The sequence below is a fragment of the Artibeus jamaicensis genome, unplaced genomic scaffold, assembly GCF_021234435.1.
Source record: "Artibeus jamaicensis isolate MK-2021 breed Jamaican fruit bat unplaced genomic scaffold, CSHL_Jam_final scaffold_584, whole genome shotgun sequence".
Classification (NCBI taxonomy): domain Eukaryota; kingdom Metazoa; phylum Chordata; class Mammalia; order Chiroptera; family Phyllostomidae; genus Artibeus; species Artibeus jamaicensis.
Window position 1 is genome coordinate 9,311,013 of NW_026522048.1, and position 18,506 is coordinate 9,329,518.

The following is an 18,506-nucleotide window of genomic DNA, read 5'->3' on the forward strand; positions in this document are numbered from 1 at the left end:
CTGAAGTTATCTTACATGCAAAACATTTGGCCAATGCAAATGCAGACAGTAAAAGAATAACTTAATGTACTTCCTTCCAATGAGTTCACACTGGGGGAGCTTAAGACTGTATAGAACCTGCTGAAATGATTTAGTTATGTTAGTGACTAATTTTAGTATGTGTTATTTGTTAATAATGCCTAAGTTTTCAATGCCTTGGAAAAGAAGAATGACATATAATGGGAAGATTTTAGATTCTAGGACTTGAAAGGAGATACTTTTTGGCATAGGTGCTAGGAAGGCCTTGGTTCCACCATGCAGGCAATGGCACCTGCCTACTTCAGGCATACTTCTGTGGTTTGGGGCTTTTTGAGTCAACATATTTATTGAGAGCCCACAGATCACAGAGAGTTATAGATAAATCTTGGCAAAGGGTGTTAGGATTTATATGGAAAAAACACATAGAATGATAATATAAGCCAATATATAATAAAAATAAATAAAATACACATTTAGTGGCTAGAAGTCACAAGCTGATCAAAAGAATGTTGTTTTCAATCTGAGGTATCCTTATAGTTCTTGTGATTCAGGCTTAAGATTACTCTGGCTTACATTTTTAATATCCCTCTGGAGGAGGCTGAAATAAATGATCCATCGAAGATGTCCACGTCTTAATTTTTGGGTACCTAACATGGTAAAGGGACTTTGCAGGTATGTTTAAGGATCTTGAGATGAGCAGATTGTTCTCAATTACCTGGGTGATCCAATGTAATCATAAGGGTCCTTATAAGAAGGGAGGCCAGGGGCATGGAGTCAGAAAAAGATGTGAACACGGAACCATACATTGAAGTGATGCTCCTTGAAGGACAGCGGGGCCATGACACAGGACTGCTGGTGGCCTCTCTAGAATAAGGCAAGGGCAAGGAGATAGGTTCTCTCCTGAAGTCTCCAAAAGGAATAGAGGCCTGCCAACAGCTTAATTTTTAGAATTCTGATCTCCAGAGAGGAAAGAGAATAAATTTGTCGTATTTTAAGCCACTAAATTTGTAGTAATTGGTTAAAGCAACTATGAAAATTTAATACACTCCTAATCTATTGGGTTTCTACTAATTCAACTCCAGGCTAGGTTGATTAACCCTTCAAAGCAGTTCTCTTAGGTCAACTACCTTTCAGGATGCACTCCCTCCTGTGTAGCCCAAATCTGGTGCATGCATGTGGTGTGTTTGGGGGACAGGGTGTGTTAGAAGTACCATATGATCCAGCAGTCCTACTTCTGGGAATTTTTTATAAGAATTGAAATCACCCTGGCTGGTGTAGCTCAGTGGATTGAGCATGGGCCTGTGAACCAAAGGATCGCAGTGCGATTCCCAGTCAGGGCACATGCCTGGGTTGCAGGCCAGTTCCCAGAAAGGGACACATGAGAGGCAACCATACACTGATATTTCTCTCCCTCTCTTCTTCCCTCCCCCTCTAAAGATAAATAAATAAAATCTTTTAAAAAAACTTAAAAAAATTGAAATCGGGATCTCAAAAATATATTAGCACTTACATATTAATTGCAGCACCACTGTTCACAGCCGCCAAGATGTGGAAAAGACCTAAATGGATGACTGGGTAAGGTAAATGTGGAATGTACGCACATAACACCACACACACACACACACACACACACACACACACACACTACACGTGCTGGAATATTATACAGGCTTTAAAATGAGGAAATCCTGCCAACTGCAATGATATGCATATTCTCTGCTTCTATAATTTTGACTATTTTAGATACCTCAGATAAATGGAATCATGCAAAATTAGCCCTTCTGTGACTGGCTTATTTCACATATCATTGCATTTGGCAGAATTTCCTTCTTATTAAAACTGTATAATATTACAGCACATGTATGGTGTGCATAGTGTTGTGTGAGTTACCTCCCACACTTTCCTTACCTAGGTATTTGGTTGAGTTTTTTGTAAAACTGATTAGATGAATTAAAGAAAACAAGGCTGTATATACAACATACAAGGTCTGTTCAGAAGGTATCCAGCTATGCACTATGAAAAATAGAGACATTTATTGAAGAAGATACAAGATAAAAGAAACATTGTACATAGGACAATGATACCTCAGTCCCTTTAAAAATAGGCACCTTGGGACCTCACACAGTTCTCCTAATCGCCATCAGCTGCCCTGTCATATTTTCCTGAATCTCATCAATAGTCTGAAATCTCTTCCCTTTCAAAGGTGATTTTAGTTTTGGGAAAAGCCAGAAGTTTCAGGGTGACAAATATGGGCTGTAGGGGGGCTGAGTCACCTGGGTGATTCGATGTTTTGCCAAAAAACTGCATGAGACATGATGCGTGAGTGGGCGCATTGTCATGATGAAGCTGCCAGTCACCAGTTGCTAATAACTATGGCCTTCTGAATCATCAAAATAGTTTCTGTGGAGAAATGTTCAAGCTTAACACAAAATTTGATAAATATGATGCAGATTAATTGCTCTAGTTGCTCAGTCATTTTGTATGCGACGGCCAGGCCACTCAGTATACATACTTATTCAACAGCACCGACTGCCCCCAATGACTACTAGTACAGTGAAGTTGTCGTTGTTCACGCATGTACATTCCAGTCCATTCTCCTTGGCTGCCAGGTTACATCAATGTTGTGCAAACCATTCTTATATTAACAATGGCTAGACCATTTCCAGACAAACCTCATATACTAACTACTGAACATTCCACCATAATATATTAAATGTATACATGTCTGTATACACATACACTCACACACACACACACACACACACACACACACATATATATATATATATATGTAATTATACATCTATATAGATTTCTTACCCAATCTTCCAATAAGAATAGATGCTTATCAATTCTGGCAGAACTTTTCCTGTGGGATTTTATCATGGTCTCTTATAGGTTCTTCCTTGAGAATGTGGGGATACTTGTCATCATAGCTTTGTTCTTGGCCTTAGGGCCAAGTTGAGAAAGTTTCCAATTTCAACATTGGGTTATATATAGCTACTGTATTGTGCATTCAGAATTCACAATCTAGTTTAGAGGATGTGGAGGAAAAGAGTGAAGACTGAGTATATTAAGAAGAGTAACTTTGGCCAGTCCTTGCTTTGTGTGGTACTGCATTAACTGAAACCAGCAGTGCCAGAATCAGAGGGCCTGTGTCCTTGGTTTGCACAGTAAACGAGTTACCACGTAGCAATGCAACACCAGGACCTGGTTCTTACATTCGCCAGTTTCACTTAATACTATACTGTGCAAAGTGAGGGCTGTACATTTTTCTGCCTGGGTGGCTTTAAGCAACACAAATATTCAAACTTCATTGCCATTGCACTAACTTAAACAGCCTTAGCATTCCCTGCACTTTGGAATTATTACCTGGCTATGTGGCTCAACTAATGCTTTCAGTTATACTTGGGAGGAATAATAAATTATGAAAAATATGTTCCAGAAATATTAAGGAAAGGAGTAATCTAAATATGAAATGTTCTAAAATAATTTTAGTAAATTAAAGCTTGGTCTTTGTTGAGTTTTTTTTTTTTTTGAAACTTGACCAGAGGAGTAAAAGAAAGCAAGGCCGTCTATACAATGAGCACTGACTACTGAACCTTCTGCCACTTAGTGTGGCAGTCTCACTCTCAATCTCAATCTCTAGTGTGGAAGACTCTCCCAACATGCTTTAGTCTCAATTAGTTCAGCAGCAGAACATCAGTGCATTTTATGCCCTGATTTTAGTCCGTTTTATTTCCTTTCATTTAATAGTACTTTGAGAATGTGATATTGATATCAGAATCCTGGTAGAATCAATTCAAATGAAACCTCCCAGAGAGAGATAGAGAAGTTATATGTCCTATTGCTATTTCTGGTTACCATTATAATCTTCATTATTCATTGAAATAACAGAGGAAGTAGAAATGAATTTTAAATTTAATTCTTGTGATTTTAAACTTGGTAAATGTGTTTTGCTCAAAGAAATAGCAAGGCAAGGGGAACTTGCATATTTTTTACATTCAAATTAGACCTTTTAAAAGAGATTTATTTACTTATTCTTAGAGAAAGGGTAAGGGAGGGAGTAAAAGAGGAAGAGAAACATTGGTGTGAGAGAGAAACATCTATTGGTTGCTCTCATGCACCCCCTGACCAAGACCAAACCCCCAAACCCAGGCACGTTCCTGACTGGGATTCCAAAAGGCAACTGCTAGCTTTGCTGGACGACACCCAACCAATTGAGCCACTGTGGTCAGGGCCAAATTACACATCTTTCTGAAAATTTTGCATGTCTGATTTTAGACAGGGCTGCTAATGGCTGTTTTTCAAGTTTTCGCCTCTTTCCCAACTCCATCTGATTCCTCCATGGCTGTTATTTCTGAAATTAAGGTATGAGCATGAAGCACTTAATATTTATGTGAAAATCTCATGCCCAATTTTTCTGAAAGTGTGAAATTAATGATTTTAAAAATATTTTATCTTTTTTTTTACCAGTTTCTCATGACCACATTAAAAGCTATTCATGTTTATTGGCTTAATACTTAAAGTCCAGTGAGAGAGAAAGAGAATATTTATTAGAGATAGTGTGTGTGTATATATATATACATACTATATATACACTATATAATTATTTGCTCTGCTTTTGTTTTCAGTTAACAAGCAGTTCTTCCTTGTATTTATTTATAAACCAAAGGATAAATGACTCTAAGGTACTATATTCAGTGGAAATGCAGATAAAAACAGTTGGAAAGATACATATTATATTCTGTTCTCAATTTAAAAAATTACCTTAGGATAACCTTTTTCTATAACTGAGTAAATATTTTAAGCTATTATTTACTGAGTTAGAAATAAAACAGGATTTTTAAAAGAAAGAGTAGGGTATTGTATTTTTTTCTTGTTATTTACTTTTTTTTTGTCAGATAGGGAAAGATCAACCATCATTAATTAACTGGAGGTATAATTGTAAATTCAGGTCATAATAATTAAGCTTCTCTCAACTCTCAAGAAACAAAGGCTGGTAGATAGCACTCCCATAGATGATGTGTACCTAGGACAGTAACACTGATAGCCTCCTTTAGATGTTGGGTGCTTCCTCTCAGTTGCCATAGCACATTGCAAAGAGCCTCAAAGCGGCCCACCATGGTACATAGACATATGATGTCAGATACACAGTGCAAGAGGAATAAAATGTATATCAGTGCACGGTATGAATTTTATCCAATAAATAGTTTTTACTCTGAAGCAAAACGATTGCTCAATTTTTACTGGAAAGAATAAAAATTATGTATTTTAAAATGACAGTGAAAAAATTTATAGAAACAGTGTCATACAAACACTTGAAAATCATAGGGCTAATTGATGAGGTAAGATACAATACAGGATATTTTGACTTTCAGGAAAGACTACACTGTAGAAATACAATAGAGATTATACCTCATTTTAATCTATATCTGGGATTTATGTGCATGCATTCCATTGCATACCTGGTTCAACACATATGTAATTTGTGCCCATATCCTGGCTTCTTTCCATAAATGTATAATCTAAGTTGTGTCTGTGTATGATTCCATAGATAATAATAGCTAATATTAACTGAAAATTATGATAGTTCATGGAAATCTACTTAAGTTATCAATAAGTAGATTTCCATGAACTATCATAATTAATATTGTAAGGTCCTCCTAAAATAGGTACCGGGACATAGATTAACTTCTTTAATGTGAAGGCTATAGACAAATTTGCTCAAGGTCACACAGTTAGTAATAGTGGAGCCAGTTTGAACCTGCTGTCCTGATCACTAGAATACTTCTTTCTTGCATGTGCTGTATCTTGCAGGCTTGAGCAGAATTAAAGGGCTGCCAGTTACCCCTCAGGCAGACCTTAGTAATGTTAAAAAATATATCTGACCATTTGTCTTGCCATTTAGAATTTCAGTTTCTACAGTACACTCAGAGATAATCAGCTTTTCAATGGCTGGTTTACACTAACAAAACCAATAGATAAATGGAATGAAAGCTGTTAATATAGAAAAAATGCACATTTCAAAGTGGTAATGTCAGCCAACTCAGCTCATTCTTTCCTTGTAGGACTTTATGGGAAGCTATATTCAACATTAATTTAATTTCTTTAACAACTTCAGGATTCAGAGACAATAAGTGTATCACTGAGTTGTTTAGCCTTTAAATGATTGGAAAAGACAAATTAGTAAAATGAGAATTAAAATGGTGTACCAAGAGACATGATAGAATTAAGTTCAAGATGCTATGGAAGTAAAGGTAGTCAGAACCATTACCCCAGCCTGATGGACTCGAGAAAGTCTCCTGAGAGGAGGTAGTGCCTGGGATAATTCTCAAAGGGTGACTGAGATTTATGCAGAGGAGAAGAGTGACTTTCTAGGCAGAAGGATCTGTGGTGCAAAAGCACAGATGAAAAAAATTAAAAATACAGGTATAGGGTTTGTTATGATGAGAAGAGTAGTTCAAAATATATAATGAAAGACCTCGTGCATAAAGAGCCATGATATTTTTCCTTCCTAAGAAGAATGGGCACCTTATTAAGAATCGTGAGTACAGGAGTAACCTATACATATTTGCATTTGAAACACAGCATTCTGGAGCAGTGCTTCTCAACCTTTAGCCTACATCAGACTCACTTGGAGGACTTGTTAAACACAGTTTCTGATTCAGCAGGACTTGGGTAAGGAAATATCGAGGGGAACACTATATGAAGTATATGATTGTCTAACTACTGAGCTGTAAACATGAAACCAGTACATGGTTTTTAACCAAAGAAAATTGCATTTCTAGGTCCCCAGATGATACTGGTGCTACTGGCCCCCAGGAAAGATTCTGAGGACCATTTTTCTGTATGAGGGTGAGAGTGGAAAAAACGGTGCAAAAATGACTCACAGAGACATTATTTTTGAGAAATCCAAGGATGAAGAAAAATAAAATGAGGCTTTGAACTAAGGTAGTGAATACAGTGGTTGCTACAAAAAGGAAGTAGATGGGGCAGAGCAGACATTTAGAAGGAAAAATTAACTGTCTTGGTGTGATGTATGGATACCAGATTGAGATAAGTCTCCACTGATCTACAGAAATCTGTCGTGCTTGACTGACTGTCCTTCGGAAATACCAACAGAGGCAAGTGCTGGAGGAAGAAATTAGCTGGGAGGCAGCTGGCCCCAGTAGAAGCGGAAGAGATGATGTCTGATTTGGATGCATTGAGTTTGAGATAACAAGAAAGCATCAATACGTAAAAGTTGACAAAGAGAAACTGAATGAGACCGAGTCAAGGTTTAGCAAAAAGTTCCCTTTATCACTTCAGCCACATGAATAGAAACAGACCAGATGAAAGCAGTTCAAAAATGTCATCAAGAAAAGTGCTTCAAAGAGGGCACTCCATGGAAAAGATAGAGCCTTGAATCTCTGGCACTTTCTTCAGAAAACCCTATTCTGTGGAACACTGACACAATTGTACCTTTCATACCTGTTAGATTTCCAGTTTAGGTTGGAGTATAGCAAAAATCTTTGGAATGTTACTTTTTGCTAATTTCAATAGCATTCATTCATATCAGTAGGTCAAACAAGGATATTCTTTATTCCACCAGGAAAATTCTGCTTGCAACTTCATTCATTCCTTATAAAAGTGATAAATGAGTATGTTTTCTCTCAAGTCGCTACGTGACATATAATGAAATCCCCCTTTTTTATACTTCAACTTATGCAAGAGAGCACAATTGTTAAAAATAATCCTCTATGGAGTCAGTCTGTCTAAATTTGGACAACTATTAACTGTGTCATTTTTGTCAAATCATTTAAACTCTTAAAAGCTCAGTTTTATCATCTTCAAAATGGTACAAATAATAAACTATAAAAACTTAAGATGCTATTTGATGAGGCAGTAGAGCAGTAGAGCTCTTAGCCTGGTAACTGGTATGGTAAATGCTCAATAAATATTCATTATTATTTATGTTACCCAGCCAAGTTCTGAGGACAAACTTACCCAGTATGTATTCAAAACTGAAGTAAAATTCTGGCAATGTGAAAAATGTGAAATATTCAAACTTGTTTTCACCTTAGAAGATTTACCCCTGCATCCCCTGTTACAACACTTATTTCTCAGAATTCTTCATGTTGTTCTACAGATTGACATACTTCGACCAAAAGGTCCCTGAAGTTAGAAAGCATGTCTTAGAGTCTGGGTTCCACCAGGTTGGGTGTGCTAACTTGCACTTATGGTGTACACACTATATGCTTGTTGACTAAACTCACTTTGCCATTCCAAGGCTGTACCAGACCCTGAACGGTGTGAAAGCTGTGACCTTGACTTATTCCTCATCATGTTCTCAATGTCCAGCACAGTGACTCAGTCACAGCAGATGCTCGGTCATTCTTTTTTGAAGGAATTATGTGGCTCAGGGAAAATTTGAATTTTGACTGGATTATGCTGAAAGTAGAAGCATATTTTTCACTTTAAAAAATGTTTAAAGAACGACTAACTAGAGCTCCTTTTGGCTTCCACAGAAAAGAAGATTTATAAAATTTGTTGTGTGTGTTTCCTGTTTCTCTGTCTCCCAGGAAATTTATTTTGTAAAGTTGCCAAGGAAACAGTGACAGCTTAAGTCTGGTAGAGTAGGAAGATGCCTCATTAACAAACTCAGCTTCGTTATTTGGATGCTTGCCTCAAGGAGCTGGTGCTCTGTGATGAAAGATTGTTTCCATTAAGTATTATGTGAAAAGCTGAATGATTTTTTAAAAGAAATTTGGTCTACTGACTGTTACTCATTCCCAGTACTGTGAAACTACTCACTATGAGATGTTACATAAAAATAAACTATTGATTTTTAATGTATTTGAACTATATTAATACTAAGCACAAAGTTTTTAAGCCTTGATTTATTCATTGTATAATGATTAAGATAGCAGGTCATTAATATGAAGTATGGATAGTGATTTGCCAGAAAATACATTTAATGTATTACTTATTGCCTCCTGAATTATTCTGTATATTTTTCTTCTTATGAACTACAAACCTTGGAATACCTAAAAAAATATTGCCTTAAGATGAGAGAGTTGACTTCTGGCCAAGATGGAGGCATAGGTGGAAATACTGTGCCTCCTCACACAACCAAGTTTAAAGACAACAAAATTTTAGTAATAAAAACACAACCAAAACACAGAAAATTGAACTGTATGGAAGTCTGACAACAATGAACCATTCAGCCCCACTGGTAAGAGGGGCGGAGTCGGTGACTGGTAGAGCGGGGTCATGCAGGAAAAAGTGGCTGGACCAACCCAGGCGCACAGGCAGCAGTTGGCGGATCCCAGGTGTGGGGTGGCAAGAAGCAGCCCCAGTGAGGGGGCAAGGCAGCTGGCTGACTGTGGTCACACATTCTCGCTCAGATAAACCAGGCAAAGGAGCAAGCAGTGAGATAGATCGTGCGGGCTAGGGCCTCAGCAACTGGAGTTAAAGCCTAAAAGCACCAACTGGAAAAACTTTTGAGGTCGAGGTGTTGGGAGAAGCTCTCAGGCTCACAGAGAGTTTGTTGGAGAGACCTACAGGGTCCTGGAGGGTACACAAGCCCACACACCCAGGAGCCGGCACCAGAGGGGCCCTGTTTGCTTGCAGAGGGGACCGAAATCCAAAAGTGAGCAGGAAAAGTGCCAGCGCTCCTCTCTGACCCCACCCCCACATACAGCATCACAACCCAGAGACTGGGTAACCCCACTCTGGTGAGCACCTAAGAAGGCTCCACCCCTCATATATAACAGGTGCAAACAGACAAAAACATTATGGCTTAAGAAGAACACCTTGAAGCCCCAGAGTCAAAACTTCTAAGTGACCAAGAAATAGCTAACCTATCAAATGCACAGTTCAAAACACTGGTGATGAGGATGCTCACAGAACTGGTTGATTTTAGTCACAAATTAGAGGAACAAATAAAGGCTAAACTAATTGAAATGAAGGCAAATGCACAGGAAACCAATAGTAACAGAAAGGAAACTGGGACTCAAATCAAGGGAGTGGACCAGAAGGAAGAAAAAAATGACCAAACAGAAAAGAAGGAAGAAATAAGAATTAAAAAAAATGAGAGGCTTAGGAACCTCCAGGACATCTTTAAATGTTCCAACATCCAAATTATAGGGGTACCGGAAGGGGAAGAGGAACAGCAACAAGTGAAAGCTTATTTGAACAAATAATAAAGGAGAACTTCCACAATCTGGCAAAGGAAATAGACTTTCAGAAAATCCAGGAAACTCAGAGAATCCCAAAGAAGTTGGACCTAAGAAGGAACACACCAAAGCACATCATCATTACATTAACCAAGGTTAAAATGAAGGAGAGAATCCTAGAAGCAGCAAGAGATAAGGGGACAGTCACCTACAAAGGAGTTCCCATCAGACTGTCAGCTGATTTCTCAAAAGAGACCTTACAGGCAAGAAGGGGCTGGAAAGAAGTATCCCAAGTCATGAAATCCAAAGACCTACAACCAAGATTGATCTATCCAGCAAAGCTTTCATTTAGAATGGAAGGACAGATAAAGTGCTTCTCAGATAAGATCAAATTCAAGAAGTTCATCACCACCAGGCCGTTATTATATGAAATGTTAAAGGGACTTATCTAAGAAAGAGAAGATAAAAATATGAACAGTGAAAGGACAGCAAACTCAGTTATTAACAACCACACCTAAAACAAAAGCAAACTAAGAGGACAGCTAGATCAGGAGCAGAACCATAGAAATGGAGATTACATGGAGGGTTAGCAACAGGGGAGTGGGAGAAGGAGAAGGCGGGAGAAGGTACAGAAAATAAATAGCATAGACAGTAGGTAGAAAATAGATAGGGGGAGGGCAAGAATAGTATGGGAAATATAGAATCTAAAGTACTGTGACACATGGACATAAACTTAAAGGGGGAATGGCAAGGGACGGGGTGTGCAGGGTGGAGGGGAATGAAGCAGAGGGATATTGGACAACTGTAATGGCATAATCAATAAAGTATTTTTAAAAGTAAAAAGATGAGAGAGTTGAGTGCATTTTTCTTTAGAAGGAAGTTTCATTAATGATGCATAATATAATGGAATATACACTGGGCTTGAGGATTTCAAAGTTTCTTTCTCGCATCCACCAGCTGTGTGATCATGGGCAACTCATTCATTAGTTTGTTCACTCGGGCATTCTACAAAGATTTGTTGTGCAAACACTATTTCCTCGAGCTATGCTTTTGACGTGATACATTTATATAAAAATAAGAACTATCTCATCATTTATATAACTGAGCTTCAGCTTTTTTTAGGTATAAAAATGGCATCATGTGTTTTGTTCATTGTCAATCACTCATCCATTCAAAAACTGTTACTGAGGTTCCACTCTGGCAAGCAGTTCACCTTTTGTTGGACTCTTGACAATATTGTTCTTTGCCTTAGTTCCCTGGGATTCAGGGTGGTGATGACCTCTCGCTGTTGCTACTCCCTGTGCCTCAGCATTCCTTTTGATCTACCCATCCATACTTAATAAAATAATAAAATATTATTAATAAAATGATTATAAAAATTAATAAAATGTCCTTTTATTAAACACCCTTCTAGATTGTTTTCTTTGCTGTTTGTTTCTGGGTGAAACCCTTACTGACTTAGCTAACTAGAGAAAGTGTGTCTGAGATTTTGTTACTTAAGCTGAGAGATCTGAATGAAGTGAACTGACTTGGAAGATGTCTAGGGAATGATCACGCTAAGCAGCAGGAAAAGAATGTGCAAAGGCCCTGAGACAGGAGCCATGTTTGGGCTGCTTTTGAAACAGCAGTGGGGCCAGTGTGACTGGGTGGCATGAGAGATGGTTAATGGCAATAAATGGGATCAGTGTTATGGGTAAAGCCCAATCACCACAGAGCATTGTAGGATGTAGTAATGTTTGCATTTTATTCTACGAATAATGAGAAACCATTGGAAGGTTTGTGTCAGGGTAGTAATTTGATCTAATATGTATTTGAATGGATAGTTCTGACTGCTGTGAGGAGAACGTGTGGGGGTAGGGGAGACAAGGATGGATGCAGGGTCAACAGAAACAGAACCAAGAAGAAATATCATCAATAGGGTCCAAGTGATTAGGATGGTATGAATGTAGGTGGTAAGAAATAGTAAATTCAAGCCCTATTCCAGAGATAGAAGTGGCAGGAATTGCTGATGGACTTGGACCTGAGAAAGTACGTGAATGGTGATGTCACCATAAAGAGCAGTGAGACAGGAACCTAATTTGGAGGAGTGATTGAGGTGGAAATCAAGTTTAATTTTGCAAGTGAAGATTGGAGTGGGCAGTGTGGATTGCACAGGAGAAGATGAGGCTGATGATTTAAATTTACAATTCATCACCATTCATGGTATTTAGAGCCCTGGTATTAAATAAGTGATATAGAGGTGAAACCAGGAGAAGAAAAGTATTTCAAGGAGGATGGAGTGGTCCACTGTGTCAAATTTGGCTAAAAGATCAAGAAAAATGATAATGGAACAGTGACAACTGATTCAACCGAATTGGTACTGTTGGCAACCATGATAGGAAAGGTTGCAGTGATGCAGTGAGGAAAAGGCCTGGTGCAAGAGAAATGGCAGAGGAGGACTATTCTGAAGAGCTTTTCTGCAAAAGGGATGAGAGAAATGCTTGATTTTGATATTTTGAACATATGAATTATGTAAACTTCTCTATAAACATTAACTACCTTATGAAATATCTTTAAAGCCCTTGACACAAATTTTGAAAAGAATCATTTGATAAAAATGGTCGATATTTTATTATTTTATACTAATTTCACTATACTGATATCTTTTTTGATAGGTTGTCTAATGCACTGAAATGTACTCTAATTGAAATATAATCACTTTCCTCCAAAAGTTTTCCAAAATAGTCCCAAATTATAGTTATACATAAATCAAATTTTAACATACTCCTAGTTGGCAACAAGATTGTTATGCTCCAAAGTGTTTTCATGTTATATAAAGTGACTTTCTGAAAAAGTAATACTAAAAACTCAGTAGTAATTTTAAATGTTACTTACAGGTTTAAACATGTTTTGGGTTTTATGGAGTGAGCAATGTTGATTAAATTGAATATTTAAAATTTTATTTTCTTAATTTTTAATGTATTTGACACAGGCTATTTTAACATTTTTTTCTTGACAATAACTGGCTGATTCTACTCTTTGGGGATAAAAATTAAGATCCAGAAATAGCCTTGAAGGAGACCTCAAATCCCAATATTCTCTTCTTCCCACCTCTACACAGAGGAAGCAGGATTTACATCTGCACTTAATGACTTGCTCTAAAAACCACATGATTAATCCCTCTACCTCCATCATTCAAATGATCTGTCAGGGAAAAGTATGTCAACTCTTGCAGCAGAGGACCATGGGGAGAGGGTGCTGTTGGAAAACCAGCAGCGTCAGTGCAGCATAGAGTGGAGTTTATACCCATGCTCCCGGATGCTCTCAAATCTCACTCTGATTGGAGCTCTGCCACTGATTGCCTCACTTCTTCTGCAGGGCAACCTTTCCAAGCTTTAAGACTTGATTCACAGGCCAGCCTTGGATGACCAGGCTTCCTTCCCAGGAGCAGAGCTGCCTAACACTAAAAGAGACCGATGCTATATAGTTCGTGTCAAGGATTGGCTAATCTCCCTTAGGTATTTGAGACCTTGGAAAGAGAAGTGAAAGTTTCATTACTTGAAGTTTCTTTTCAAGAAATAAAGTTGATTACATAATTAATAGGTCCTACTTTGTTTTTGTGTAGGTGATAACAAGTCATATCATGGAGGCTAAGTATTGCTGGTAGTAAGCAGTCTGTGAGCAGCAGCATGTGGTCAGGTTGCAGGTTGTGTTGCCACACATCTGTAAATTTGATTGGGAGGAAGACAATGAGTCCAAATGGATTTAAAGAGTTTATTACAAACACAGCATTAAAAGTCACCATGGTATCAGCTCTCCACATCTCTAAAAAGCCAGGACTAATATGAGCTAAGTAAGGGGCTTAGGGAACAAAGTTTAAGGAGTCACTCACTCCTTGGTAGGATTGTACAACTACCAAACCTGTTTGTGCAAGACTCTTAAGAATGAGATTGCAAGGGTGCAGCATATAAGGAGGCACTAACTCTCAGGATCTTGCCAGTGCAGGGTTAGCACGGTATGACCTCAGAATGAGTGCCTCCTTAAATTTTATACCTTCAGCACATCACTTGTCTCACTCTAATCCTGGCCCTGGTCCCTGGTTCCACAGGACTACTTTGAATTGGATGGATCAGATAATAAATGATAAGAGTGATAGGGTGCTCTTTTGGCAAGAGCCAATTCCATATTGCACTTAAGCAGGTTTGTAGCCTGCAGATGGATCTGGGTTGGGGAAAGGTGAGGTAGAAAGTTCCATGCCTCATTGGTGCCCAGGAGGAGAATGATAAACAGCCATGTGAAAGCTCTTCATAAGACTGCTTACCTTGTCATGCTCTTGGTGGCTTAGAGGATATTGTACCATCCTATGGTGCAGCCTTGGCTGGGCCTGTACAGATATCTGCAGGGTCACCAGAATGCCAGGGTGAAGCTGTTTCTTTACAGCTAGTATCAGTAACACAGGTGAGGTGTCACACAAGTATGTTCTGTTACCACACTTCTTCATAGCTGCATGATACCGTTATTGGCAGTAAACAAGTTCTTGCTGAATGATGAGGAAAATAATTTTCTAACCCACATGGGAGGATGGTGTTCCCCTCCTCACTTCCCACTGTCCCACCTCCATCCATCTCACCATGGAAAAGGTCCAGTCTTGTTCTCAATAGGGTCAAGGCAAAAGCTACTGCCCAAAGTTTCTGCTCCATGTTCAAGTACAATCCAGTCTAACATCCAGCTAGTTTAGCATGTGTTTACAGCTGCAGTGCATTGCTGTGCTGCAGTATTAGGGCTCTTTCCTGGAGCCTGTGTCTGGAGCCTACATGGCCACGAGCCACAGGGCCATGGAGAGAAAACACATGAGTGCATGGGGCAGGTGCATCACCAGGTGGGCAAGAGAGAGTGAGAGACAACTACTTTGTTCCCCTGGGATGATAGATCTTGGGCTTCGAAAAGACCAGAAGCTTTTTCAAATTGGCCAATGATCTTAATAGAGTTTCCAAGTTTTCATGGGCTTCAAATGGGTCCACACCCCCAAGTTAGACTGCCAGAACTCTATGGTCCATCACTTCCTCATAAACCACCCCCCCCCCCCAACAATCTGATACTGAATGGGGGAAAGGAGGAGTGTTAATCCCCTTGATGGAGTGATGTGTAATACCTGGGGTGTGAAGCTGTGGCTTTCTGACTAAGGAAACAGGCTCATGCTCCCCAGTATATTACACTCAATGTCTGGTTCCCTTTACTCCACTTTTCTTATTAATAATTAGTTAAACACCAACAGTAACAATAATGGGTAAATTATATAAACTTTTAATGTGTCAAGTGAGAAAAGAAATAACTAACTCACAAGGCTTCTATAACCACCTTATAAGGCTATTTATAATGTGTATAAAGCATTTAAAGAGTGCCTGGCATGCAGTGATACTCAGTAAATAGTAACTAGTTTATTAGCTATTGAGACTATATAAGCATGATGTATAATATAGTTAAACAAATTCTGTAACCTAGAAAAAATCTGTTTGTTTTGAATTTTTATAATCAAATATTATACTAGTTAGTTTAAAATTTTTCTAGGATATTAATGTATTTACTTTTTTATGTCCTCTTTTGTTGTTTTCTATATAAAACATTTAAATAATATTTAAAAATTAAATACAGTAGATACATTTTATGAGGATTTCAATTGTTTGTAGGTAAAATATTCAATACCATCCAAAAGATTAACTCACTTTTAATTATGTTCAGTTTCTCAAAGGATTTATTTATTTCACCTATTAATTTTACCACATAACTTTATTTATGCACATTACATTCATTCATTCATACTTGAACATTTTCCTTTTATATCAGAAGATGACGTGTTTAACATGGGTATCTAAGTATGACGTTCTTTTTCAACTCATACTCAATATAAGCTCAAAAACTTTTTCAATTAAACAAATGAATGTAATAAAATGTACATCTGTACTCTGTTTAGAGCCATGAGTTTGTAGTTTGCTGTAATTCAACATGTTAAAAGTCATAAATATCAATGCCATTTTCACTCGCTTTCTAAATTCTACTTTTGCTTCATTTTTCTTAGGATCATGACTATTGAGAAAGACTTAAGATTTTAGAAACCTAAAAATTTGCCAAAACTTATCCATGATACCAAGAAATTCATGAAAGAATATTTAACACTATGATAAAATACATAAACTAAATTGCTAAAATCCTTTTTTATCTGAATCAAGTTCTCTATTATCTCTCTAATATTACCATCTAAAATTCTATTGCTAATATAATATATATGCCTTTCTATGAAGAACAGAAGGTATTCACTCAATGTAATTGCAAGAATCCTTTCACAGAAATAGCACAACTGTGGTTTTCACCACGGTCATGACAGCAAAATGGGCTGTGTGTTTCTTTTACCTATTAATCTAATATTTTAGCCATTTTATGACCAAATCTTGTCAATTCATTTCAGAAAACTCTAAAATAATTTTTAAAATTGTATTTTATCTTTGGATTCAACTTAGGAATATGTTTTATACTTTACTTTTAAGGACATAATTTACTAGATGACTTAATAGGAATGTTAAAGAACACATAATATCAAATAATTTGGGTGGTTTGGTTGTTTATATGTGCATGATGTTGGAATAAAGAATTCTAACAGAATGCAGGCATATTAATTAGGATCTTTTAGTTGTTGAGAGCCAGGAACTCTTGCAGTTGAAGGCAGGAAGAACATTTAGTTTTGAACATTGCTCAAGCAATAAAATCAAGGACTTAGCATTGTACCTTCCGGAATCTTAATTGCCTAAATTCTCTGTCAGGCTCCTACATTTGAAGCAATTTTTATGTACCTTTTTGGGAGCTAGAGTTGGGGAGTGGAAAGAGAAGTTCTTCAAAGAGGTGCTTGATAGGTAAAGATATTATATACAATATATCCATTACAGAGAAGATAATTCATTTTTTGTAATTTTTGTGTCATTTATGGCCCTAATAAAACATGTATGTAGAAACTCATCACCCATTGAGTTCCCATTGAAAGTCAGCTTCTTCAAATGGAAACTCATCCCATCATCCTTCCTCGTCTCCTGCCCTGACTTTGATGTTTTCTTCACATGCTCATTTGAACCCCATATTCACTGCTAAGATTCCCCATTTTTAAGATAACCAGGGAAATGATGTGATTAAGTCCCAAGTGAACTGTTAACATAAATCTTTTTAATGATATCAAGGTGTTTCTCATAAGTATGTAATTTTCTTTTCTTTCTATCTTTACTCAGTTATATTTTATATTTGATTTTTCACTACAATAATGATATTTCCCCAGGCTCTTCAATCCTATACTTACCAGGACATATAAGAAGAGCATACATACAAGTGACCAGTGCCACACAAAAGAAACTTTTTAGCAAATAGTGTGACTCTTCAACGTAGTCCCAAACTCCTATCCAGCAGCCTTTGAACATACAGGTTTTTTCCTTTTTTTTTCATTTTGGAGGTTTGGGAACATGACTTAAAAATGAAAATAGTGGCAAACATTAAAATCCTGAGAGATTTTACTTAAAACTCTGGAAGTGTGGCTTCTTTCGCCAGTCATGTGGTTAGTAGTCCTGAACTGAGCCCCATAATGATCAGGCTGAGCTGTCCCTGCCCCTGTAAACAGCACGCATGTTCTCTGCCTTGTCTCAGCATCACTTCTCCACTGGTGGCCTCTGTGACAGCTAAAATCGCTACTTACGCGCAGTCTTTTGTGCTTACTGAGTCAAGGTTAGAAACTGATCCTTGTAAAGAAGAATTTATCTACATCTGTTTATGTTTTCACTTATGTATAGTAACAGATGGACTATGAGTAATTGAACAATTTCTGTAGGTTCAGCATTTTCTGTGGGATTAATATTCTTGCAAGCGTTGCAATGCAATTTTATTAAATTTTCTCTCATCTTTTCTGCACTTACTTCTGCGTCTCAGAGAACAGAACATCTGCTCTCTCTCCCAGAGCCTCTTCTTTGCATATTTCAGGAGCGATTAGTGTATTTATATATTTTTGTTTTTACAGATTGTACAGAGTTGGAGAAAATAATCTACATTTTTAGATACAGGTTATTTGTATAGCATTTGTTTAGCAAGGTGGTCAAAACAAAACAAAATGAAACAAAACAAATATAGCTGAGTGCCCTAAGTTTGTAGTTTAAAGAAAGTATTACACTGTGGGACTGGGGAATTCTCCGTGCCTTTGAGTAGCATTTTCCAATCAACACTCTCCCCCTTTTCAGGATATCGAATCCTTAACAGGAGGTCTGACTGGTTCTAAGGGGGCTGATCCACCGGTAAGTTAGCTTCTTCATTAAATTTAATTAT

At 37.6% G+C, this 18,506-nt stretch overlaps 1 protein-coding gene across 1 annotated transcript in view; it reads left to right on the forward strand.

The window, feature by feature from the left end:
- Positions 1-18,506, forward strand: part of PPFIA2 (PTPRF interacting protein alpha 2) — a 467,265-nt gene that overhangs the window by 71,006 nt on the left and 377,753 nt on the right. Inside the window, exon 3 of the mRNA XM_053658775.1 lies at positions 18,422-18,475. Within this exon, the coding sequence (XP_053514750.1) occupies positions 18,422-18,475 (54 nt within the window). The remainder of the gene's footprint in view (positions 1-18,421; positions 18,476-18,506) is intronic.